Genomic DNA, 27,377 nt, shown 5'->3' with positions numbered 1-27,377 from the left:
GTTGCTGCTGTGTTTGTCAGTGGGAGCATGCAGTAAATCCCCCACTCTGAGTACAGTCTGTCTCTTAAGGAAACCAAGGGAAATTTTCCTCCCGAGCCAGAATGTCAACTCATCCATCAGGACATGACTTTGACTACTTAGTTATAGCTTTGTGCTCTGTCATTATTATAAACACAGCGACTGTATATACTTGTATATACTTCAACTGAATATGTTGAGGCTCCTTTCAGAAATCACATTTAAACCATGAATGTGATAAAAAAAAAAAAAAAAGGGATAAACCTGTACTGGAAAGTAGCTTCTAGCTAAATCTGGCATGTTGTACAAAGTGTTTATCAATGTACATTGTTCTTATTAAATCAAACAAATAAATCTAAACTAAATCTCAAGGCAGATCTGCTGCATCTGGTGCATCAGTCAGTCGGACTAGAAACTTGGTAAATGGTAAAATGCAGACCTTTTAAAGCCAAGGCAGGGCAAGTATAGCACATTTCTTGTAAAAAAAAAAAAAAAAAAAAAAGAAAAGTGCTTTATATAAAATAATGAAGAGCAATACAGGTGTTGTAAAGAGAAGACAGCAAAAACAGCAAACATCACAATAATATGATAAATTTGATTAAGATAGTTAAAAACAAGATCAGTTAAACATGCAGATTTCATGCAAAAATGCATAAAAAATGTTTTTAATCTGGATTTAAAAGGTCCTACATTTGATGGGAGTTTGTTCCACTTGTTTGCAGCATAACAGCTAAACGCTGCTTCTCCATGTTTAGTCTAGACTCTGGTCTGGACTAGTTGAACCGAGTCTGTGGATCTAAGAGCTCTGCTTGGTTTATATTCTCTGAACATATCACAGATGTATTCTGGGACTAAACTGTTCTGGGATTTGTACACAATCAGCAGGGCTTTAAAATCTATCCTGTAAATGATACCACTTTTTTGCTTGTTTAATGCACAAAGTTTGTGAAGAATAACTGTGATAAGTGAAAGCACTGAAGAAGGAGGAGTCACACATCAGTCATTTTTTCACAATAGATTTTTATTGTGGTTGTCTTTGAATGTTTGTTCTTTAGTACTGGTTCCTCTTACATTAGTTTTGCCATACGGGTACAGTAGAGGAAGTATTGCACACAAACATCAGAAAGCTCTAAGGAATATTTTCACTTGAAACTAATTGCTATAGGTTACACATGAGTTTGGGAAAAGGGCAGAGAAGATGCAAGATCACAAGACAAATATACCACACTGCTGCAGACAAATATTATTAAAGTTCTCCCGAGAGAAAGACAGGAGAAAAGGCAGATAAAGAGAGAGAGAGAGAGAGAGAAAGAGAGGAAGTGTAGGGAAAGAGTACAGAGAAAAGAGAAATATCCGTTTGAGAAAAAAATGTCGGTTCTGGTTGTCAGTCCATGGTGATAGTTTAAGGTTCTCCTGCAGGAGAACTAGTCTGTGGTGGTGTCATGAACACCTGATGTCATCTTAGAAATATCCACTGAGCTGGGTAAGTTTGTTTAATAACCCAAAACAGCAAAGCCTGTAATAGTTATGTGGTGATTTGTTAAATGTTTCTTCAGAAGCCGGCCGGTCAAAGCCAACGTTCGGTTTCAGCACTGCTAGTTTTGATGTGTCAGGTTTGTGTTTTTTTTAAAGTGTCAAGTTTATTTGTGTTACATACTCTCATCTAAAACACACAAGTCCCCCACTCTCATCTCTGTGTGCTGCCTCTCTCATGACCACACATCTTCCATAAGCTGGATCACTTTCACAGTTTTCAGCATCAGCACTGAAATCTTCCATGTGTTGCACCCACGTTTTCAAGTTTTCCATCATTGTGTAGTATACATACATCACGGCACAATTTTCCCTCAGTGAAATCATGCCTATGTAGCCCTGTTGTTTATTAAATCTTAAGTTTGAGCAAAATCCTTAAAAAAAGAGAAAAATTCTAATATAGCATAACTCATGCATGTCTCCCAACCACTCGACTGGCCACAAAGCTATTTATAATTATATTACAATGGTTTAGAAAAACAAGAAATTTTAAGGTTTAGGAAAATATCCTGCTTCGCTAGCTTTACATTGGGGAAAGACAAGCTTCCCAAAGGTCACTGATTAGATAAAAAAAAACATTTATAAGTTATAAGACTGGGGTTTCTCCTCTTGCAAAAATGTAAATTCTGTAAATAAGACGGATGATCTGAAAGTAAAGGCAGCTCTTAAAAAAGATTTTTAACAAAGGCAAAAGAGAGTGTTATCAAGCAACCTCATATTGCAGTGTTAAAGACTTTCTGGACAATCAAGAAGAATAATTTAAATTTAACTTTAGAAATGATTACATACATATAAGCAGCAACAAAAACAGGCATTTACTGAAAAATAAATTAACCCAGTTCAATTAAAAACACCAGGAAATGTTTCGTAATGGTAGCAGCTCTCTGGCTTCACATGATGAAGATGATAGACATCATATTAATGCTTAAGCCTCAAGTGTCCCTTTAGTTTTATCATCATTTAATTCTGTAATCTGAACATTTATCAACTTCAGGTGTTTAGTGTTACCAGTCTTATTTTTCAAGCAGTTCTTTACATTCATTTTGATTCCCTAAGGCAGTAACAGAAAGAGTGTTGTCTTATACTTTGGTGTTCACAACAGCCAATCTTTGTGAACTGGGCGATGCAGGGCAGACCTGCATCTTGAAACCAGTTAAATTGATTGAAAAGCTCAATATGTTGATTTGGGGGATCAGGGAAAGCTAAATACATCAGCAGTAAAATAGGAAATGTGCTAAAGTCAGCATAAATGCAGGTGGTTTATTTTATTTTATGTATTTATTTCCTATCTCTCTTGTGTTTGATTATTTTACATTAGAGTCCAATCACAGGCATTTTGTTTTAATGTTGGCAAATCCTCATTGCAGGTGTTTATTTGATTCACTGTTTGAAGGTCAGATTAGGCTTTATGCTACATGGTTTGGTTTTTCTCTCATGGAAAACACTCCCTCCTGACATCACGCTGAGCAGGCCTACATCTCTATCTTACAAGCTGGGAAGGACTCATCCTGCATGACCACAGTGCTGCTGCTGGCCAGGACCATGATGTTCAGCTCCTGCTGCTTGTCGTGGGTCTCCTGGTACCACTCCCTCATCACATCCGTGTCATGGGTCGGAATTAGAGTGACCTGATGCCAAAGACAAAGAAGTTTTTAAACTCAGTCTCCCTAAAAACAATGAGAAACAGACTAAAAAGCCTCTTCCAGATGTAATTCTTGTTAATCAAGAACCTTTGTATCATGCATCTGATCATCACGTGAACGTGGTATTTGACTGTTGTGTCTTCACAAGTGAATTCAGACCTTGAGTTTAACATTTTGACAATCAACCTCGTGTTTTTGTTTTTTTGTTTTGTTTAATTAGATGTTACATGTGGATGTGGACTTGACTGATAGCCTAAGGATAAATTCCTAGCACATTAAGTAGCAGCTAGTAAATTACTAGGGGGTTCTGTCCAACAGCATAACCTACTATTCGTAATTTTTACTCCCAGTGGGAACTGGCCTGGCCGACTTGTCTCCTTTAACATTTTAACTAAAAATTATTTAAATAGCAGCCACAGTAAGAGCTGTTTTCTAAATAGTCCTCTTCATTGTTTATTTTTCATTTTATTTTGTAAAATAGAAAAGTAGACAGAAATAAAAGACAGACAATACAGTGGAAGAGACAAAAACGACCACTCAGGATAACAACAAACCTCCACTTAGAGCAAAACATATATAGAATATTTTAAATGAGCAATCAAATAACCTTTTAAATATCCCTCAAAACCTTTAACATTATGACACTTATTTGCAAAACAAGTCATATTATTCCATAACTTAACCCATGTATGCCTCATTGAAAACTGACTCTGAAAATAGAACAGAAATGGTCAGGAATTTCTACTTCATTTAAATACATTTAATAGAAAAAAATACACAAATCTGAAAAGTATCAATATCATAAATAGTGAGAATTTTTAGTTTCATATAGTAATGGATGGAGTGAATTAGTGATCGGCTTGTGACTCTTACAAAGCATTTATTACCAATATTTTGGTTGGAAAAGCATTTGCCCAAACTACATTTCAGTAATAAAGACTGGGATGAATGAAATTATAATAAAGATTGAGCAGTGTTTTGATCAGGTAGCTGACCTTCCATATTATCCTGAGTTATACCATGGTCAGTGAGAATTCCAATGTCAACTGGCGTGCATTAGATTGGTCTAAACGCACAGTTAGTTCGGCAAGTTTAATCACCAACGTAGTCCTCCGCCGTGCGCGTCACCATAGCAACGCGTCACACACGCTTCAACGGCTGACCATAACATAATAACAGAAGACGCTGAAATATGGATTTTGAGGTCAATTTTAACATTTTTGGACCAAACAAAACATATGATAACTGGGAAGAAGAGGAAACAATAAAAGAACAAGCTAGGCAACGTTACAAGCAGGTAACATCAGAAGAACTCAACAAGATTGAAAATGAAAAAGATGAAGAGAACACGAAATTCTGTCTACGGGCTCAACAAAAGACTCAGCAGCATCCCTGCCAAAGAAAAAATCCAGCGAGGAAAAGGCGCCAGTGTGTTTTAATAATTGCACAATCAACGGGAACATTCAGTTAAATTTTGTTTGAAGCATGCGCAATGCATAATTACGCATCACGCAGTTTGCCGATCCACTCTCTGTACTGAAATTGTTTTATTAGCCTAATACATTATTAATTATTATTATTATTATTATTATTTTAATTTTCAATAGGCCTGTTTATTAAATGTTTTGATAGCCTATTGTTCTTTGGTTAAAAATTTTGGTTTAAAATAGTGCTTAATTTGTAATGAATCTAATTCAACTTAGTTTTAATTTACCAACCCCTGTGCAGATTAACCAATTTTTAATTTGTATGATATATATATTTACAAATATTGTTCCCTACTAGCTATTTCTGTGGTTGTTTTTGAAGTGTGTGGTGTGAATAAATATTATTTATGGCGCATGGCATTCTATTTCTCTTGACAACGGTTGCTAAGACACAAAAACTAACAAAAAGTAGTTCCTATGTTTAACCACATTTAGCGAGTTTACAGCAATTATAAATTATTTCTTTTAGTGTTTACAGTTTGTGGGACCAAGGTATAAGCGGATTAAACAACTCGGAAGCGTGCATTAGACCATTCTAAGGCACTCCGCGGAGTAACACCACTCCGCTGCGCGTCGTGGTGTTCCCACTCCGCGTCGTGCCTTAGAATGGTCTAATGCACGCTTCCTCGTTGTTTAATCCTTACTTATGCATCTGTGGTCTGTGTAGAAGGATATAAGGACATTAACATGAGTGTGAGCACAACGAAAAAAACAGGAAAGAGAAAAGATTCAGGTTCAGGAAGGTCTGTGAGTATGGATGTCATACAGAGCCATATTTCTGTTCTGAGGGCAGCTTTAGTTCTGATAGACTCTGTGGGAAGTATTAAGTGTTTTTCTATTGCGAATGAATGACTCATAAAACCCAATTCATACAGAGTGAAATAAATATGTCAAGTTGACCTTATCAAATGCTGTTTTGGCCCCCAGTGATGGGATAACTGTATTAATTTGACATTGTTGAAAAATATTGATCAAAATAAATGTTGATCTTGTCTGAGTATGCCTGTCTGATTAGGCTGGATAAAGATAGGGATCATTGTTTATATTCTTGTTACTAAGGCTTTTTTTAAATTTTTTATTTTTTTTTATCATTTATAGGCTGAAAATGAAAGAGAAAATGTGCTTTTTAACCTTTTGTGTGCATTTCAACTGTCTCCATCCTGAGGGTAATTGTTCACACTTGTTTGTTGACTACACTTGTTAATGTGTAGTCTAGGGGGAACTAGGGGGAACAATAGAGAACTCTAATTGGATAGAGTTGCTGATTTTGTGGGATACAAATACAATTGTGTGTGTTTTTGTGTAGGAAATCCAACAACTCAAGTCTCCTGTAACAGGTGGACAAAACACCCCACTGACACAATCCCCATTCTGTTTTATCTTTGTTAATGTGGCACACATATTTGTTGCTGCTGTGGAAATGATACATCATAAAGAGATGCAAGTAATTTCAGACTCGATTTCCAAGTTTGTCTTTGAAACCTTAAGTCATTTTTACCGCTGCTGACCCTGGAATACATCGGATCAAACTATTGCCTGCCCCTAGCAGTTACTCCCATAACACAACTTCTTGCATTTTTTCCAGAGCAATGCTCCAAACAAATGCAAAATACACAAGAAAGCCATGATAAAGACACATCATTAAAGGGAATCATGAATGTTTACTTTTGAAACATACTTTTGATTTGCTGAACCTGTCTGTCGAATAATAAATATTTGTGTCGAACATGTGCTGAGGATTCGGCTGGGAAACCAGGGGAGTTGCTTTATAGAGTTTTGGTAATGTTGTTTGTGTTCCAAGCAGGTCTGCTGTGTCAAGCTGATGTAGGTGAAAGAGACCAAGCTATTATCGTTTTTAGAATAAAATAAAATCCTCTGATTATTATGTTTGAGCTTACTGTCAATATTAAGAAAAAATCTGTTCTTTTAAAAAAAAAACCCTAATCAGATCCATGCCAACTATGGTGAATTGATGATAGTATATTTGTTGTGTTAACAATGACATACTGCCCTTTCGGTTCTGTGATGACAGATGCTGTTGACAGTTGCTGGTTGAATCTGAATATTTTATAAACTATGATTGAAACACCTTGTCAAATAAGCCTGATTGAAGTGCTCTGGTTTAATGTACTGTGACTTTGAATGTGACAAATCAGAATCCTGTGAAAGACAATCATCTGTATTTAATTTCTAAAGGTTATTCAGAGCCTTGTCCTTCCTTTTTAAATTGACAATCTTTTTCTAAGACCTTCTAACCCTCTATCTAATCTTTCATAAACCACATTTCATACCTAGAACATTTTATATTTCTGATGCGTATATTCTCTGGTACACTCCTCTCTGTGCTATGTACACTTATACCTACAGTCGCAATTATTATCTTGGATTATTTCATTTTATTATATATTTTTGTATATCTATATCTATTATTACTTCTTATTTTATTTGTCTTCAATTTCTGACTGTTTTATCATGTGTGTGTGTATTTGTTGCTGTTGGACTGTAAATTTCCAGGCTTTTGGACTAATAGAGAAATCTTGAATCTTTTCCAATGAGCTCAAGGTAAAGAACTTCAAAAAAGACAAGCGTCTTGTTGTACTAATAAATATCTGTCAGGGAATAAACTCAGCAGAAATATGCCTGCTGAGATCATATAATAATTAGGGTCAATTTATCTGAGATCCTTCATACGGACACGTTGGTGTAGTGGTTAGCACTGTAGCCTCACAGCAAGAAGGTTGGTGGTTTGAGCCTTGGTTGGGGGAGGAGTGAATGTGAGCATGAATGATTGTTTGTCTCTCTGCATTGGCCCTGTGATGGACTGGTATACCTGCCTCTTGCCCAATGATTGTTGGGTTAGGCTCCAGCTTCCCTGTGACCCTTAATTGTGGGTCAGAAAATGATTGACTGCCTTTATACGGACAGATGGGTTTTTATAGCCAGAGGCGTGGTGACGGTTTAGGTAACTGCCTAATAAATTTCACCTTTCAAAGTCAGATATTCCATCCATCCATTTCAATAGAGTATCTAATGTAATAAACACAACTTTATATAGTCCATTGTACATCTAAAACCTGAGTTAATATCAAAGTTGATGGAAAAGTAAATGAAATCGAAATGTGATAAAAACACACACACACACACACACACACACACAAACACACACACACACACAAAAACAACAAAACAAAACAATAAAAAAACAAAACAAGACCAAAAGGGAAAGTCTGTTGTGTATAAGCTTTATCCTTTCAAGTCTATCTGGCATCCCAATTTTGGAATGGAAATATTAAACTAATTAGCAATACACAGATACCGATATCAGTATCGGCTCAATACCGCGTTTGTACCTATACTTGGTATTACTAAAAATGTTCCGATACCGATAGTCAAGCCCGCGCAGATGTGTTTGATGACATGCTTCAGCCATATTTTAAAAGAAATAAATGCCTTGAATGTTAAAATGTGACATTTTTTATTACACTAAAACAAGATCTTTGTTTCAAAATCGCACATGTTTAGTTGTTTTTGGTTGAAATGTGCCAAATCAAAATAAAACTTGTTGAAATTGTTAGATCTGTAATGTTATTATATTTGAAATTGGTGAGGTAACTTAAGAAAGGATGGATCATTTATTACAACCTAATGAAATCTTACACAGTTATAACAGCAATAATAACCATAGTCACAATAATGTTCACATAAACAGATTTGGAGATAGCAAATATTGGTATCTACAGATATTGAAATTGTGGTCTTGGATCAGAACTCCAATAGATAATTATTGCACTTAAACTTGCAACTTACTTGCATGTTGTTTCCCCACTGGGCCTTTCCTTCCAGCAAAGCATCAAGGACAGCCCGACTGGGTTCCTGCACTGTCTGATCATTGCCACTGACCACATAGTATGAAGACCGCACACGCTTAAAGAACTCAGCATCCACATTTTTGGCACTGCAGTGATTAGGAATGTAAACCAAATCCATGTACATGGGAGGACAGCTGGGCAATGATGAGGCCTTTCCAGTACCTGAACCTGGAAAAGTAACATTTCTCTAATGTAACATTTGAAAAACTTTAATTAGAATAACATTGCTAAAATAGGACTCACCTAATACAGTGCTTTTCACACCTCTAGATGCAGAGGTATTGGTTGCATTTTTGGCATCTTTTCCTTCTCCGACACCCTTTTTTGGAGAAGCAGTCTTTGCATCCTTCACTTTTGACAGACCACTTTTCCTTGCTGGTGATGAGGACTTTTTGGATAACTTTTTCTTAGTGGGCTTCTCTCCTCCATCAGTATTGGCATTATGAAGATTTTCTTCAGCTTTCAGAGCCTCCGGGTCCACCATGCAGACATCATGTTGGCCTGGGGAAGGAGCAGAGTCCCTGAGTGCCACTGGAGGAGGATCGGGGTGTCTGTAGGTCAAAGTTCTGTCTGTAGGTAGAGTCTCTGAGTCGTCTTCTGAGTCAATGTTTGCGTCTGCTGTGATGGAGGGGCACTCTTCTGTACCCGGTGGAACATCTGAGTCAGTCTGTGAGGGGACAGATTCACTGATGGATGTGGGTGGGGTCTCTTCACATTGTTTGGCACAAAGCTTGCCTGCTGGGGGTGGGGGTCCTCCTCCTGACTTGGCCAGAGGTTTTTCCTCATTCGAAGCATTTTCCTCACTGATGAAATATTCTAGGGGGTTAGGGTTGATAAAAGATGGGGACAGTTCAGTCTTGGGGTGACGGTACTCACATGATGTGACCAAGCAAAGGTCAACATCTGTCTTGGATGGAGCACAGGGGCTTCTCTTTGTGGGGTCTGGGTCCCTGGAGCCACAGGGAGAGTTGCAATTGTATGGCTCAGAGGAGAGAGGTAGACTACATGGTGAAGGAACTTTGGGACTCACAGGAGATTTTTTCTCAAGTACAGAATCCTCACATTTAAAAGGATTAGTCTCCTTTGCTGGGGAAAATGTCTCTCCTTTTGAAAGATTAAATGAAGGGGAAGAAGCTTTGGGAGGTGATGGTGACTTATCATAACTACACTTAACTACAGATGGTGATACTGGGCTGGTGGTGTCTTTAACTGTGGAAGCTCCTAGCACTGGAGATGGGTCATTAGAATGGGGAGAAAATGTTAGAGATGATGCCTTTGGGGTGACTGGAGACTTATCCGTTTGCTCCACCACAGCATGCTGCATTTCTGTCACTTGGCATGGGGTTGTGACAGAGGGAGTAGACTGAGAGGCATCCGAAGGAGTTGCAGAGGTGGTATGGGCTGAATCAATCTCTTCAAAAGGTAAATGGCTCTCTGTTGCAGCTCTGGTTTCTCCAGATGTTTTAATCTCTGTTCCATCAGAGGGGCTGTAGTCTACCTCAGTTGGGCCATTTTCTGTTGCACGTGAGTTGCTGCCTACTGACTGGTGTTCTGGAGATTGCTTACTGAAATCCAGGGCTAAAGAATGGTCAGGAGACTCCTGGCCAAACTCTATTGACATAGTAGAATGCTCTGGAGATTTAGTGTCTGGGATCTGTGCCTTGCTTTTTGTTTTAGGTGAGATGTCTGGGGAGATGGACATAGGTCTTGGACTATCATCCTTAGTTGGGGATCCCTCAGCCTCATGGAAAGTGGTTGGGGTCTGAACCATGGAAACCGACAAAGAGTCATCTACCTCTGTTGAGTGGGGTGAACCCACCTCAGCATGAAGGGAAGGAGAATCAGTAGTTGGTTCTGGCAATGAGCTGGTGGCCAGGGAGGCTGTAGATGCCGAAGCTAGTCGTGAAAATGTGTCTTCTGCTACAACTTCTTCCAGGGGAGTTCCAGATTTGTCTGAGGTGGTGCCCTCTGAAATGGACATTTTGCTCTCTTCTTTAAAAGTTGTGGAGGGATTGGTGTCAGAGTCATGTTTGGTCAGTGGTGCTGAGAACAGGACTGAATTACTGTTTTCACCAAGTTTCTTGTTATCTACATCAAAAGGTGATTTGTTCTTCTTTACTGGAGATTCAGGCTCAGGTAATTGTGGGCTCTTAGGAGGAGACAGTGCTGTCTCCACTGAGGAGAAATGTTCTAGCTCTGGTTCAGGGGTAACTCTGTTGGAGGAATCTTCTTTATCACTTATGACCTCCACAATGAGTGGACCTTGCGCCTTTTCTTCAGACACAGCTGGTAGAGCTCCTGCTTTCTCATCCACTGGTGACTGATAGTAAGGTGTGTGACCTGAAGACTGGGGAGAATTAGCTTCATCCAGTGTCTTGTCATCTGGGCTCGTGGCGAAATTGGCTGCTGTTCTGGTGCTGCCTGCCAGTGTTGTGGAAATTTCAACTGGAGCGGCAAACACTGATGAAGAACCAAATGTGTTCTTACATTCGACCGATGGGGAACGAACAATTGGTGATGTTGTGGATATCGAACTGAGTCTGGCTGAGTCTTTGTGACACTTCTCAGGTGACTCTTTCCCTTCGAGAAACTCCTTACAAAATTTATCCTCTTCTAACAATGAAGGGGGAGATATTGTTGAAGCTGAGTGGCTATAGTCTTGGCCTTCTGTGGCAACATTCTCAGAATGATCTGACCCTTGCATATCCTGTAGCAGAGAGAGCTTCTTTTTATCAAACTCTCCTGACACTGATTTCCCAAAATTGCCAAAATCCTGTAATGGAGATTCTGTCTTGTCATTGGTGGCTTCACCACTCATGATGTCCTTAGAAGTCATCATCTCATCCATGGGAGTAGGCGCACTAGAGATTTTAATGGTGGACTGAGGGTGGCCAGATGTAACTGTGTAGTCATCGCGTTGTTCATCTCTGTTCTCATCATCAGAAGCTGTGAAGCTCTCAAAGCCAGTTGGGGGCATTTCATCGTGGATAGATGCAGCTGGAGATACAGGTGATGACACTTTAGGTGAGGCTGACACAAACGGATTCTGCTTCTCCGCTTCTCCCTGTCTAACATCGTCATTTTCTACATTTTTATTTCTCACATCATCATCTTGAGTGCTGTCTTCTTCTTTCACTTTAGTGCCATATTCATCTTCACAAGGGGAGAGATTATTTTGATCTAATTCCACTTTTTGTGGCTCATACACTTCTTCTATCTCCCCCTTTTCTTCATATTCCCCTCCTTCAGATGTCTCCTCCATAACAGTGCCCTCATCTTCAAACCTCTCAGAGACACTGCCATTAATTTTCCCTTTGAGCACTTGCTCCTCGGGTGTCTCTCCATTGTCTCCTTCTACCTCCGTTGTGGTTATTCCCTCATCCACAGACTCTAAAGCCTCAGGTGATTCTTTGGTCTGTATCATTTCTTCATGGTGGATGATTTCAGTCTCATTTTGTTGCACAGTTGCATCATCTTCTATTAACTCTTCTGCTTTGAGCTCTTCAAAATCTTTAGTGAGGTCTTCTGGTGAGGACATTAGAGATCTTTCTGCTTCTGGATCCACAACAACAGCTGCAGCGTTTGCTGATAAATTTGTACCATCCACCTTTGTGTCCTTCTTTGTTACCTTTGCTTTCCCTCTCTCTTTAGGCTTTGATGAAATTCCCACATCTTTTTTGGAAGTGTCCTCTTTCTTCAGGGACTTTGGTTTGAGATTCCTTTCTTCTGCTGCAGCAGATGTCTTCTTCATGTCTTTAGAGGGCCTTTTGATATCTTTCTTTTGCTCTCTCTTGTCTTCCTTTTTCTCTTTCATAGGTGAGTCTCTCCTTAGATCCCTTTTCACAACTTTCTTTACCTCTTCCTTCTTTACTTTCTCATCCTTCTTTCCTTCTTGCTTGGAAACATCCTCCTTTTTAAGTACATCTTTTTTGACTTCCTTTTTCTTTTCCACCGATGCTTTGGCCTCTTTTTTAATGGTCTTTTCCATTTTAGGTTTGGCCTCAGATTTCTTCTTTTCTGGGCTTTCATTTTGAGCAGCTTGATCTACCTTTGCTTTTGATTCTCTCTCTGAGGTTTTTGCTTTTTCCTTTTTCAGGGGGACCTTTTCTTTTTTCTCTGTCTTTTGAGTTTTCTCATGGGCTGATTCTGCATCTAGCTTTGCTTTTTCTGGTGTTTCCTCCTTTGACTCTTTTCTGATTGTTTTGCTCGGTGATGGTTTTGGAGTAGATTTTAGGCTCTCTTTGCTGTCTGTTCTGTGTTTCATTTTCGTTTGCTTAAGTGTTGGTGTTGATGGCATACTAGATGACAAACTCTTTTGAGTGACAACGGGCTGCTTCAAGAAGTCCAAGTGCTTTAGCTTCTCTAGGCCTTCAAAGATGAGATGCTGGGTGGCATTTCCAGGAAAGAGAACCCGTACAACTTTATCTGAGGGATTTGCAGGATGCCACACAATGAGTGATGAGATGGAATTCAAGTAAGAAAGTGGGAACTCAGATTCTTTTCCATTTGGAAGCAGAATAGAAGTGGTGTCTTTTTCACTACCTGTCCATTGCTTCATGAAGTGCTGCATTTCCTTGCTGTTCTTTGATGGATTAAGCACAAACATCTCAAGCTTCCCCACGCCCATTTTCTGAAAAAGTGTGATTGGTTCGATAGTGTTTCCTATGGGCCTTTGCAAAGGCTCAATCCTCAAATTTAGCTTGTTGAGGAACTGCTGGGTGAATGCTGCTTCCACAACATTTTTGCGCACTCTGTAGTCAGGTTCAGGGTCATCTAGGTTTTCCGGAAAGTTTACAAACGCAACACCAATATCTGGTGAAATCATGTTCTTCACCCAATCGCTGTTAGCTGTCGAACCCTGTGACTGTTCCTCCTCCAGCTCTGCTATCTTCCTCTGCAGCATGCTATTGATGCCTGGCAGATTGTCATCACCGATGTGGGTCAGGAGGATGGAGTCCACCCGATCTAGATGTCTCACCAGTTTCCAAAAGCATGACTTCCTGTCTGAACCACCATTAATGAGCATGTTGAATCCATTTACAGCAAAGAGAGCAGAGTCACCATGACCACCAGGGAAAATGTAACAGCATGGTTTGGAGAGTTTGAGGAATCCACCTGAGGCTGGGGGCTCTAGCATGTCAAAAGGAGACAGGATCTCTACTGATTCAGACAGATACTCTGTGAACTCCGAGAGGCCTTCCATTTCAGGGAGGATGAGAGTGGAGTTAAGTTTCATGTTAATGAAATCTTGCAGGTTATGCTTGTCCAAGTTGGAGTTTTTCCAGTCTCCCTGTTCAGGACAGGAGAGTGTGAGGTTGGCTTTGTTCGCTGGGTGAATAGTGCTGAGCAATTCGCCGATCTGTTCATGAAAAAACACATTAAAGATTTAGTATTGGAGTTAAATACTAAATTAATACAATTTAAGAGCTAGAATGTGTCAGTGAATCTTTAAGGTGCAAAATGTAAACAAAAAGGTCAAGTATCTTCCTCTTCGTCACCTATCTCTGTCTGGATACTCTCCAGTGCTATTTTTCTTTCTTGGCTGAATTTATGGTACACTGGAGTGAGTGGTGTTTGTACTGCTATCGCCTCGTTTTGCTACAGGATAGAAAATCCTTTTCCCGAGACCTGTAACCCTTTACACTGCACCAAATGAATAGAATTATAAAGCACTGTAATAATTCCTTCAGCAAAATATAAAAAATAACTAAATACCACTTTGGCTTGGGTTAATGTTATCAGAAGCATTTAAAAAGGGCAACGCTTGTGAACTCTCAGGGCTGGTCACGAAATAATGCAATTAAGAATATACAGAACTGTTTCACTCTGAGTTGCTCCAAATCTAAAACTTACACAAAGCATATTAGCATGATTACATGACACAGTACTGCTCATTTAAAGCAAATGGAAGGTGAATGAAAAAACAAAACACTTTCTCTGGAGACACAACCATGCCAGGTTAATTTTCTTCATACGCTGAAGCTTAAAAATTAATACGTAATGTCAGCAGTGAAGTGTAGGAAATACACAACTACATGGAGTATGTCCAGTTATTTTTAAGGTATTATCAAGTGTAGATACTTTTAATTTCTCTGATCTGTATTGTATTCAACAGTGTAGTACAGCTAAGTGTTTTTTATAAAAACATGCAAATCTGGGACTGCATCTTACAGGTCAACATTAGCTACGTTCAGTGTATAGGCGGATTAGGTTAAGGCATCAAATTTAGAGGATTTGATCTGTATTGATGTCAAGATGCAGATGATATATTTAAATAAGATCAAGATCCTATGCTTTTCAAGATCTTATGCTCTCAGGCAATGTGCTTTTCAGGAAATTTTATTGATAAGAACAAGAAACTTATGCAAGTTGTCTCACCTCAGGATCAGTAAATATGTCAATGAAATTGAAGAAAGAGAAGGATCCAGACTGAAGAATCAACTCTCCAGTGTTTTCAGAGCATTGTCCTGAGAGGACCAGCAGTTTGTGTCTGGCAGTGTCTGAGATCATCAAACGAACCTGAAAATTAGAAGAGGAAAATGTAGAAAAGCATTTATGTAACAAAAAAAAACAAAAAAATCACTGCAGCTGTTTAAAGAGCAGAAATCCTACACAACAGCATCACCGCTGCAGCAATCAGCTAAATGATTATCTATAGGTAAAATACCATCAGTTCAGTGTCGCTCAAATCCATTAGCTAATTAGCTGACTAGCTCTCTTGTTGCTAAGTTTCTTGTCATCCATTTCTCTCACAGCTTTTCTCCCTCTCTGCTGGTCTTTTATTCTACTTCAGCAGCATCAGCTGTTCTGGGTGACTGGCCCAGTCGATCCTGCGGTGCCTGTGAGATATTATTAATGCACAGTTTAACTGCAGACATGGTTTGCCGTGGGGTGGGGGTGGAGGGGTGACAGAGCAGCGACAGAGGAGAAAATCATGTTGTCTTTGCTCCAGATCTTTCTCTCTCCTTTTCTTCACATGACAGTATAAAACAGCAAAGACAAAATGCTAAAAGCTAAGTGTGCGGTTAGCAAAGCATTTATCTCATCTCTCAGAAAATAATCCCTTTAATGCTGCACGTCATTTGTAAATATCAAAATGGATCTGAGAAGCATCAGCAGGATGAAACAACAACTCAAAGCAGGACACATGCTATCAAAGTATGTTCAAGACTCTTCAGAGCTTATTTTACCTCAGTACTGACAGCTTCATCTGAAGGGTTGATAAGCACCACCGTCTCCAGGATATTACTTTTATGGTGAAGAATCCTCTGACCTTAACATAAAGTAGGAAAGAGTCACAAATTAAGAATAAATTAAAATAAAGTAATGCTAGTATGTCACATGATTAAATAAGTTATTGTCCATTCCTTAAGCTCTTACAGTATTGGTAAACAACTTAAGAATAAATTTAATGTGCAATAAACAATAGAAAACTCGCAGACAAACAAAGAAAATCACATGGGAATTATTTTAGTTTTCTTGGAAAAAAACTGGGAAAATACAGCAGCTATTTTTCTTTGCATGGAGAATTGATAGTTAGTTAACTGGACAACAAGAGACCTTTAAGGTGCCATTCTGCCATTCACTATATTAATTCAGTTAACTTAATACAGTGACAAACTAATAATCACGAAGAAGAATAATCTGAAGACTAATCATTAATGAAACATTTGTTGCAGAAAAAAACAGACATGCAGAGAATAAGTCAACATGCACTTCATTATATCTTGAATTGAACTTTTGTAGCTGTAGAACCACAGTAAAAAGTAGTCAGTGCAGCAGAATTTTAACTTTACCTGAAATCAAAACATAGTATGGCCCAAGTAATAAAAGATTATGTTGGAAGATTGTGAAAATCATGGTTCAAATCTCCTTCAGAAATTTTGCCTTTAAGCCCACAATAATAAAAACATGCAAATCTAGCACAAAAATATAAAAGGAAAGAGACATAAAGTATCTAATCCCTTTAATCATCTCGACTCCTTTTCTTTATTAATGCTTGTTTACATTATGACAAGACCTAACAGGGATTTTTAACTCACAGTGAATGTTCTCATGTTTTGTGGCATCGCTCCACAAATTTATCAACTAATTCATCAAACATGGCAGCTGCAGCATGACTTTGTAAATGTTAGCAGACTCTGCACAGTAAAGCTCTTTATCACTATGATGGATGGAATCTGGAGGGCAAAGTGAAACGCCTTCGTGAATCCAACTCCTTGGCATTGAAGCCCGTGTTGGAATTAAATTCCTCCTCCATCCTTCTTCCTCAGGACATCTCCATCACTTTCCTCCTGTTGCATTAAAGGTGATAATAAATGTACAGTTTTTTAAAAATTAGACATAAACTATTTATCATTGTGATTAAACTTGTTTGGTGCTGATTTGTCTTTATGTATGTTTCTATTAAAAGGCATTTATTTCTAGAAACACATCTGTAAACTGAAAAACAGCAGAGCAGAAGCTTTTTTTTATTTTATTTATTTTTTTATTGGTTCTGGATTCTGGGAATTTCTAACTGGACTAACCTTATGAAATAACAGAACCCTTAATCCAATAACTAACTAATCACTTTTGCTTGTAAAACAACAAACATTATTGTGACATGATGGTAATTTGCCTCACTTCAATACAATGTGGTGATTTTCCACATGTAGCAGTTTCTTCTCATTAGTTGGGTCTCACAAAGGATAAACGGTGGGGCGTGACAGGCTCACAATCAGTCATTGTAGGTTAAGAGTGATTGATTATGATAACGACAATGATTCTGCTATACGTGCAATGGGGATGATGGGGGTAGAGGTCTTTCATGAACCCGTCAGGTTTAAAAGAATCGAGCCGGGAGTGTTTCTTTGTTCTGCCTCCTTTTGTTTCAAACCAGTTGTGTAAATAAAAGAATAAGTCTCTAAAAAGCCTGCTGACAACAGTCGAGGTGAAATAAAAGAAAATAGATGAAGCTCTGGTCTGCATGAAGGCGATGGAGTGTTGCGAGGATGTAATCTTTAAATTCATAAGCCAGAAAGTGCCTCCTCTCTGGGGATGCGAGCATGGAGCAGCTATGACTGCTCAGCCGACTCCCCCATACATACATATTTCATACAGCAGATTTTCATCATGAAGCACACAACCATTAACTCCACCTCCCCCTACCCCTCAAGAGGACTGTCATTGTAAATGAAAAACTCTGCATCCACTACTGCTGTTTTTACACAGCACATGACCATTAGGAGGAAATAATGACTCCAAATTTCATTATTTTCCAGACACTCATCGTCCCTTCTAAAGCTTGTATTGCACTCTGCTAAATGGATTAAGTTGTCTGGAGGGGAAAAAATGTTCAAGTGTGATTTTAATTTTGAGCTTTTATGCATGTAATGTCATGCTAACAGTCTTTTTCTTTTTTTTGGTAGAGACACAAATAAGTTTTCACTTTTTAAACACAACTTCTTCCTAAATATCTTCAGACCATGTGGTTCTTATTGTAGATGCAAATATGTATAATCTGAAATATTGTTAAACAAAATTAGTTAAATACAGGAATGCTCATTTAGGAAAACTTAATTGTGAAAACCTTTACCCTCCAGGACTGAATAGAAAATGACAGAAACTGCAGTGTCCTGAATGGCCACATGGGGTTGGCTAAAATAATAAAGATAGTTGTTAAAATTTCCAATATTACAGCGGAAGAAAACAATTTTACAGCTCATGCAACATGTTTTTAGGTTTTAGTCCTCGCTGGTTCATTTTTTCTGTTTTATTTCTCAACTTTATTTTAATCAATGACCAAATTTCCAGCCTTGATGGTCGCCACATTTAAAACACATCCTTCTGGTAAGCTGTTTCATTTGTTTTTGCATTTTAAGAAGGGCCACACGTCTGCCCTGAGACCATTATCCAAATCCCATTTAACTGAGAGAGAAACCCAGGAGCACTGAGACTGGTTCTGTAGAGGCAGCAGTCTCAAACTGATGACCAGAGCTCCCGTGAGACCACTGTTATCACTGGTCTGCGAAATGAGAGAACAATCGATACCAAAAGTCTAGTTTTCATCCTACTCATGCTCCTGTACACAGGTTGTATCAGTGACAGCTAATGTAATATAGATGCATCTTGTTTCTTTTTTTGGCTCATTGTTGGTTCCGCTCTTCTTGCAGGCTTGTCATGGTTAACAGAAATGCAGCAGTCCGTGCACATGAAAGAACTCAACAAAGCGAGCAGCATCGCTGCATGTCTGAGGTAAAGCTTCAAATATGATGGACTATGCAATTGGAGCTTTCTCCATGCTGACAATTACATTGATCGATATAGAAATCCTAAATGCCCGGCATGGATCTGTCTCAGCAGGAGGCAAGTCGATGTGACACGCATCGCCAAGCATTCTCTATCTGGCTGAATAGGTGCCACAGAGTGAACCAGACAGGAACATCAATGTGCATGGCAGCACACCAAAAATTAAATTAAGAATCCTTATTGCTTTAAAAAAATTTGCATGTAGGGGTTATAATTTAATCTTACTGGGTGGATCTACTGTCTGTGTCAGCGTCTTTTCTTTTGTCTTCGCTTGTCTGACACCAGTGACTTTCATTTGTAACAAAAGAAGCCCCTAGATGCTGTGTACCGACACAACTGGGTTAAAAACAGCAACCAGCACACATAACATGTCTGGAAATGGAGCCAGTGGCACTATCAATACTATTAAATGGTCTGATCACTGATTGATCCACCACTTGTTCAGATGCCCTCCAATAACGTCCAGCTTTCAGTCATGATCATTAATTCTACAAGCTACATCCAGATATATGACAAAAAAGCCGATTTACAGATGCTGAATAGACCATTCAGTGAGAGTCCAGAATAGTTTAGGAGATGGAAAAGACAATTTAAGTTAAAATATTTTGTCCATGATTTGAATAAACATTAAGAACGTTTTAATCATGGACACATGAATGTCAGACTTTAGTCACTATTTATTATAAACTATTATGTAATCATTATTAATCTTAAATCCAAGCATCCTTAATAGGTTTGTGGTTGAGAGTCAGCCTTTTAGGCTTCGGTGTGGTGAAATTTACTGCAGAAGCTTCATGTAGCTACCAGAGAGAGACTGAGGGGGTCTCCTGCTCAGCCCACTTGCTGTTGGGTCCAGACTACCTGCATACAATGTGATGGACGGTATGTCATTTATCAAGCCAGCAGATAATTGCATTTGTCATACACTTGATACCACCTGCTGGTTTCCTCCAAACACTGATCCTTTATTAGTGAGCCCACCAAACAAAAGGCTCCTTGTTCTGTATTTATTTCCTGGGTTTTGTAAATGACAGTGGTCTGGATTTCTACTTTTTTTTTTTTTTTTTATAGATGAATAAATCTTCTTTTGATGTTTTGAAGCAAACAGCTGCTGGTTGCATGCTTGCATTTCTTTAACAGACATAAGCGTGCGATCAGATTTCTCTGCTCTCAGCTGAAATATTACCAAGCTGGGTTTATTTCTGTTTCATGCAGTGATGCAAGAAAATATGTAAAAAGAAATTAATTTTGAATGAAGGAATTGCATGCATAAACTCTTGTAAATGTCTAAACTAGTTTGTTATGATGACTATTTTTTATAAATCTCATGAGAATGACACGGAAAAAAAATCTCAGTCACATATGTGAATACAAAAAGCCTATTTTTATTGCTTAAGTAGCTCTGACTAGAACAGCTTTGGCTTTTTTAAATCATGCCTGATCTATCGTAGCCGTTATAATCTACAGTATTTCTTTCTATTTCTAGTCCACACCCTTGTTTCCCCTCCTCCCTGTTTGCTCTTTCTCTTGCTTCTCTTTCTTTTACAGCCATTCCCCTCACCCCCCTCAGCTCTTCTCACTCTCTCATTTCCCCTCCTTTCTTTATGCTCATGGACACATGCTTGCCACTGGGAATCCCACACTGCTAATTACTCCCAAATCAAGTGTGCATCTAAGCAACAGCACACTGGAGGAAGATAGAGAGCAAGAAACAGGGTGGGAACGAGGTAAAAACAAGGTCGGGGGAAAGGGAATGGGAAACTGGAGCTCCACTAAACGTCACTGTAGATAAATCAGGTTTATTGTGATCGTGTTCTGTGCAGCCAATTCTGAGACTTGATACTGATGCAATAAACCTATCCAGTGATATAGTCGACTGCAGAATTTGCTGGCTGTATCAATCTGTTATACATCTAAGCAAAGCCTGCAGATCATATCCAAAGTGGAACGAGGCCAAGCAGAGGCTGTGACTGCAGCCGGCCGTCAAGGCCATACTGCCTACTGACAGCCCACATGTCCAGCCATACTGAAGCTGTTCCATCTTCATAGAGCTGCTCCTTCACCTTGAAAATGATACAGCTATAAAAGTGCCAAGCCACAAAGTGCTGAGAGGGCGTACAGGAGATAGGTAATAAAACCTGCATGCTTAGTATACTGAAAGGAAGTTACAGCCCACAATAATGTACCAACATACACAAAAATGAAATGCAGAATGTAGTCATTAAAGTTCTCATCTCAAGAATAGAATTCAGACGGGGACATGTGCTTTTCCATGAAGTTCAACATTAACTTAAGTCTTATATATTTTCTTTTTCCTGCTGTTAACTGCAAGAGCTAAATATGCCTTTTAATAAAATCAGTGAAAAGTATCTCTGTTTAACAGGGGGACCATTAAGAGCCCATCATGCCACCTTCTCAGCAAATACCGTAAAGTTGTTCCTGTTCCAAGAATGTGCTGTACTGATTATTTGGCTGGGTACTTTTTGTTTGCTTTTGCAGCCAACATTTTCCTTTCGGTTGCTGATTTATTTTCTAATAAGTGGAAGTAACAAGCTAACTCCACTTTGTTTTTATCTTTGTGGTTCACCCCAACATCAACAGCCAGCAAAAAGCTGGGGTGATGTAATACTGAGCTCATCACCTATTGGTCACCACTCGAGCTGTAGAAAATGAAAAAAATTTGTAGCAGTTGAAGGAGCTTTGAGAAAGTCCAGTTAAAGGAAGGCTGCAGAAAAGGTACTTTTACAGTAATAAATGTGTATAAGTTTGGTGATACAATGAAATAAATCTAGTTATTTTTTTTATTATTTTATTACATTATTTATATTATTCTTTAAGTTACCTATGCTGTACATTCTTTACCTCTTTTTTTTTTTTAACATATATATCAGGTTTATTGAAGGCAGAGTTATTTTTATCATTGTTTAATCTCTTCTGCTTCAGTTAATAAATGTTTTTCATCATCTGTGTGCTTTCTCTGTTGTTTAGAAAATGAACCTGTTTATATGGATGACAAAGTGAAGGAAAACACTGAATGGCTAGAACCCTCTGGAGCTCTAAAGAAGGAATGGAGCACGAATCTTACAAGACATTTTCACTTATTTATTGTTATGGTCATGGTGGAGTGCAGCCCTGAATTCTCCATTAGGTGTTGAGTACAGCTGAGATTTGGTGACTGCAAAATGAACCATGAACATAAATCTTTTTCACACACAAATCATTCATTGACTTTTTGGATGGAGAGTTTGTCCTGAAAGAACTCCATAACATCAAAATACAAATTAGAAATCATCACTTCGAACAGCTTTGTATTGATCTGCAGTGACTGTTCTAGCATAAGTGACTGGACTCAAACCATGCCAGCAAAAACTTCAAACAGCATCGGATGGCCACTAAATCTCCTCATTGTAGGGGTTACAGCTTCCTTTCCTCCCTTAATCTGTTTCCTGTGTGACACAGTGTAAATATTAGCCTGTCTGAAATTCTCAGTGCAAACATGTTTCACTTCCAAATTACCTTTGGCATCTGCAGAGAAACGAGCTGAGTGTCTTGAGACAAAAAGCTTGAGCTCCTGATCCAGGTTGCAGTCAATAAGGTTGGTGTCCCAAGAACGGATGCCTGCAATACACACACACACACACACACACACACAAACACACACACAAACAAATGCAAGCAACGAATGTTAGTTTTCTGGCTGGAAATAAATCAATACACAGATCAGACACTCCATTGATATCAGGTGTAGTAAAAGTCTTCCATTCGCCCACACATCTGTTCAGATGATCATCTGCTTCCATTCATTGGAAAAATCTTAGACTGAACGTGTCTCGGTTTGCCACAGATTTGGCATGAGCTTAGAAATCTATGATAGGAAATATCCATAGTGCTTTTTGTGATTTGCCAGGGGCCAGATGTACTGTTGGCCCTTCCGGTGCAGAGTCATAGTATCACACTCAGTAATTACACAGTGTCATTGAACTTATCATAACCTTTGTACATTCTTGCAGAGTCAACTTTTGGAAATAAAATGAGAGGTGTTGTTTTTAAATGAACACAAAAAAAGAGAAAAAGAAGATTGATATCACCTGCATCTCACTGATGTTGTAACTTAGCAACGCAGCAAAGTTGAAGCACTGTGTGGCAGATTTTTTACGTCCAATCAACAAGTCTGAGAATGAGGGAGTGAAATCATGTAGATACGTTTTAAGAGTTGCTTTGAAATGAAAACTAAATTAAAATTTCAAAATTAAAGAGATGACTTTGTCATGAAATATGAGTTTTCACCATGAGGATTTATACAATACTCATAAATATAAATTTAAGGTTGACAATAACATAGACAGAGATTATTTAAATGTAACCATAAAACAAAAACCCTAGAAACAAATCAGTTTTATTTCTATAAAGTAGTGTTCAGCCTTATAAAATTAGAATTTTAACATCCTCCTTTGGACCTTCTTATCTGCCTTTGTGTGAAAAGAGGCCTATTTTAAACGCTCACAGTTGCTGCGCCATATTCTCCTCTTCCCACTCCTGTCACACAAACAGTGCACTCTAGCCTGGGAGGCAGGCCTCAGCAGCTGTAGCATCTCTAAACGCCCTGCTCAGTATGAAGATAGGTTCTTGTGGCTTTCCGTAGGGACCGCAGTGCGGACAGGGCCACGCCCACAAGCCGGTGTGGGATGAGAGAGAGAGATAGAAAAAGAGAGCTGGATGCGGGATGATGGTGATAAGCATACAGAAATGTTCCCACGAGATGAAGGGGAATTGATTTTTTTTTTTTGGTTTTTTGCGGTTCCGTTTTTGCAGACAAGCAATCATTACATTCTGAAAAACAAAGCGTTTTCAGTCAGTTTGGTCACGTTAAAAGCTGAGCTCCTCAACAAGGAGAGTGAACATCCACATCCCTCTTGTGGAACAAAAGCCTGACGCACCTGAATAAAACCGCAAAAGCTGCACTGGACAAGCAGAACTGCGACAGGCTGCAATAATGACGCATTGAACAAATTTGATGCTGAATCATTGTGGTCATCTTTACAAAAGCAGACGTGTAAATAACAAATGAAATTGTGTCTTTTGGTAATAATATCACACAAAATAATGTATACTGGGGCAGGATGCTCTAAAACACAGTGGTTGAGGAGGTGGGGAACCTGTGGGTTAAGATTTGGGAAGTCTGGTCAGCGTGTTTGGAAACATTAGGCCCACCCTAAAGTCATGCAAATGGGAGTGAATATTCTTTATTATTATCACAAGCAACATCTATTTAAATAAATTCCAAAGTAATAATATTACTAAATTGGGTTCAGAGATAAATAATTACACATTTACAACCTATGCGTAATTCAGCTGACTGCGCCGCGCGTAAAGTCATGCGCAGCTAACAGGTGCACATTTTAAAGTACTGTCAACAAAACGGCTAAAAAAGCGACTAAATCAACTTCCAACCTTTAAATTTCTGCTTATGCACCTCGGGGGGGGGGGGGGGGGGGGGGGGGGGTGAAGCTCAATTTTCAGTGGGTGCACCCACTTCTTAAAGATTCATCTTACCTTTCTCTATATCTGCAATGGCACATTTGAGGTGCTCTTCTGTTATGATCTCCCCGATAACCACCAGCAAGTAGAATTTGCTGTCGTTGAAATGCTGCGATGGGTTGGAGGATGTTGAGGATGCCCCGACGTTGCTTTGGCTGCCTAAACTCTCCATATCTGCACATTCTACCAGCGTGGCCATCCTCTCCTCTGTTCTCCGTTACACTCCTCTATCTCTCTGGCTGTCTCTCTGTCGTTCCTGTACGCGCTCAAGATCCCAACAGCGAGCCTGCCTCCTCCCCTTGCTCGCCGCAGAGGTCTCCAGACATACAAGTGGAGCCTTGATAGGAGTGGCCCTACGTTTTTATACCGGCAGACATTGTGTCATGCTCGGTAACCGAGGAGAGAAGAGGGTGCCAGGAGGGTTTTTAGCACACTCACCCCACAGCTGATGTCATCCAGAACAAATCAAACAGCTCCGGAAGTCGAGATGTGATGCTTTTCACTGCATCAGTCCTTGACTTCTCGTCACTTGTTACTCACAAAATAACATCCCACTTCCAAACTAATCTAAAAATGGGATCTATTATTGAGAAAAAAACAAACAAACAAACAAACAAACAAAGAAACATAAAATAAAAAAACAAGACAAAACTCGCTTCCAAACAATCTGATTTTTTTCAGCAGTCATTTTTATGTCACGAAAGTCACGTTGAATTGTTAGCATACGCTTTTGACTTTGTAAAGGATGAAATACTGCAGCTGGTCAGCTGTTTGCCACATGAGAATCATTTTAAACACTTTGTAAAGTCTGAGAAATGCCTCAGAAAGTGGCATTTGATAATTAAAGCAGAACATGCAGGTTAATGTTGTAGCGTTACGATGACATTTGTAAGGCTGGTAGGGTCTGCTGAAAGATGTGGTTGTGTTGCATTGTGGGAAATGTGGTTTCTACATTTTGTTTAGCCAACCTCGCCCATATAAACAATAAGACATCCCAAAACTTCATATTTAGATTGTAATTTAAAAACTCTTTTTAAGCCCTTGAACCTCATGCATGTGATATAAAACACATTCACACAAATGTATACTCTGGTAGAAGAGTTTTTGCGATATATTTTTGTTACATATACATACATACACACACACACACACACACATTATATATATATATATATATATATATATATATATATATATATATATATATATATATATATATATATATATACACATACACACACACACACACACACACATACACACAGTATGTATATAGTATGTATGTCTATGTGTATAAATGGGCCATTAAACTGAGTAATATGTATTCTGATGTGTAATATAATACAAATAATTATGAATAAAAAACAAAACTAATAAAAAATTTTAAAGACCCACATGCCCCAATGCAGTTATTTTTTATCATATTATCGGAAAAGCTTCCTTCCTGTGGATGTATGTGTGGTTGCCTCATGTCCCCTTTGCTGTTCCTCACAGTCTAACAGGGAGTTTCAAGTGATTCTTTGATTGTGGAAAGCTTCCACAAAAAATAAGCATTCATATGAAAGAGATACATGATCAGACAGGGGACGGTAGGGTTAAGATGGACTGAATGAATAGTAAATGAAAAGAACTGAGATCACAGGATTCCACTCTGTCATGTTTTATTAGAAAGGAAGTGAGTGTGCATGTGTGTGTGTCTGTAGATGTTTAATGCAGCTAGCAGTGCCATTGCATCCTTTCATATAAACATAAAAAGATGGTTAGTTCTCCCAGGAGGAGAAGCTAGCTGTTAAAAGTTTGCCCTTTGTGGTGGAATAACAAAAAAAAACAAAATACAAAATAACTTCAGAAATGCAGTCAAAACAATACAAATTTAGCTGGGATCGAATGAATGCTCACTGATTCTACTCATGTCACCATACAGCTCTGACCCGCTGCGGTAAGGGTGTCTGGTAACGAGACACAAGCAGTTGATCCTTTCTCTTGGTTGTGGGAAGGAGCCTGTATGGTATCTGGGGATTTTAGATCCTAGATCAATACCTGGGGCCCTTTGTTTTGATCCATGAGCCATTCTTGTAGTGTAGAGTGGTGCATTGTCCAGCTGGGAGTGCTTATGCAATGGTGGGGGGTTGTGCTTGACCTCAGCGATATTTAGGCTGCTGTTAGGGACAGGATTGCGGTTTCCCAGGAAAATGTTGCATGGTCACAAGATTATCTACATATTTGATTTCACTTCAGAATTATTGATTTAAATGTCAGTAGTTGATTGGTGAAGACAGAAAAAAAGATGCACACAAATGTTGACTTCTACCCCAGATTTCCTTCTGACAACCCTATGGATGGGGGTCACTGCTGGTGCCATATTGACTTAGAAAGCTGCTGAGTGTGAATATTTTAGCGCCTTTGTAGCCTGGTGGGCTGGTGGACATATTCTCCCAAGGCCATGGGAGGTTGTATCAAACATTCATTATACACCACTGGGAAAGGAGGCCATTAAAAATACAACAAGGTGCCACCAGAAGTCTCTCAGATACAGACAAGGATGAGATGGATGTGAATGAAGAATGTGGAGGCTCTTGCTGTGGGTTGATGGAAAAGACTGTGAGGGGGTTTTCCAGCTGTTTCCAGGTGCATTTGTGTCTGCGAGTAGAGGAAATCAGTCTAAAAGGAACAGGGTAAGATTTTAATAATTCACAAAGCTTGTTGGTCTTTTTTTTTTTTTTTTTTTTTTTTTAACAAAACATCAAATCTGAAATGCCCCAAGTTACTTACATTAAAACACAACAACAAATGGGGGAAGCACATCTTGCAACAGATAATATGAGTATAAAAAGCAAAAGATAGGACCACAAAGTAGAATTATTTAAGATAAAAAATTACATAACCACTAATCCAGATGAAGTCAGTCATAGATTTTCAGATTTGGATTACACCTACAGTAAATACCTGCTTGATTAGAGCTGACTGTTTTCTGTCAGCCAGAGTATAGCTTGCCGTTT

General features: G+C 38.8%; 1 protein-coding gene across 1 annotated transcript; it reads right to left on the bottom strand.

Annotated features, from left to right (window-relative positions):
• Window positions 1–3,023: 3,023 nt before the first annotated feature.
• Window positions 3,024–24,577, bottom strand: map1b (microtubule-associated protein 1B; the record flags this gene model as incomplete). Its single annotated transcript, XM_079256086.1, has 7 exons — window positions 3,024–3,179; window positions 8,489–8,718; window positions 8,794–13,909; window positions 14,929–15,069; window positions 15,741–15,823; window positions 22,357–22,458; window positions 24,394–24,577. 7 exons carry the CDS (start codon window positions 24,575–24,577, stop codon window positions 3,024–3,026), a joined length of 6,012 nt encoding a protein of 2,003 aa, XP_079112212.1.
• Between the last annotated feature and the right edge of the window lie 2,800 nt (window positions 24,578–27,377).

The sequence above is a fragment of the Telmatherina bonti genome, assembly GCF_933228915.1.
Source record: "Telmatherina bonti genome assembly, chromosome: 17".
NCBI lineage: Eukaryota > Metazoa > Chordata > Actinopteri > Atheriniformes > Telmatherinidae > Telmatherina > Telmatherina bonti.
This window is presented reverse-complemented; position numbering and strand designations above follow the sequence as displayed.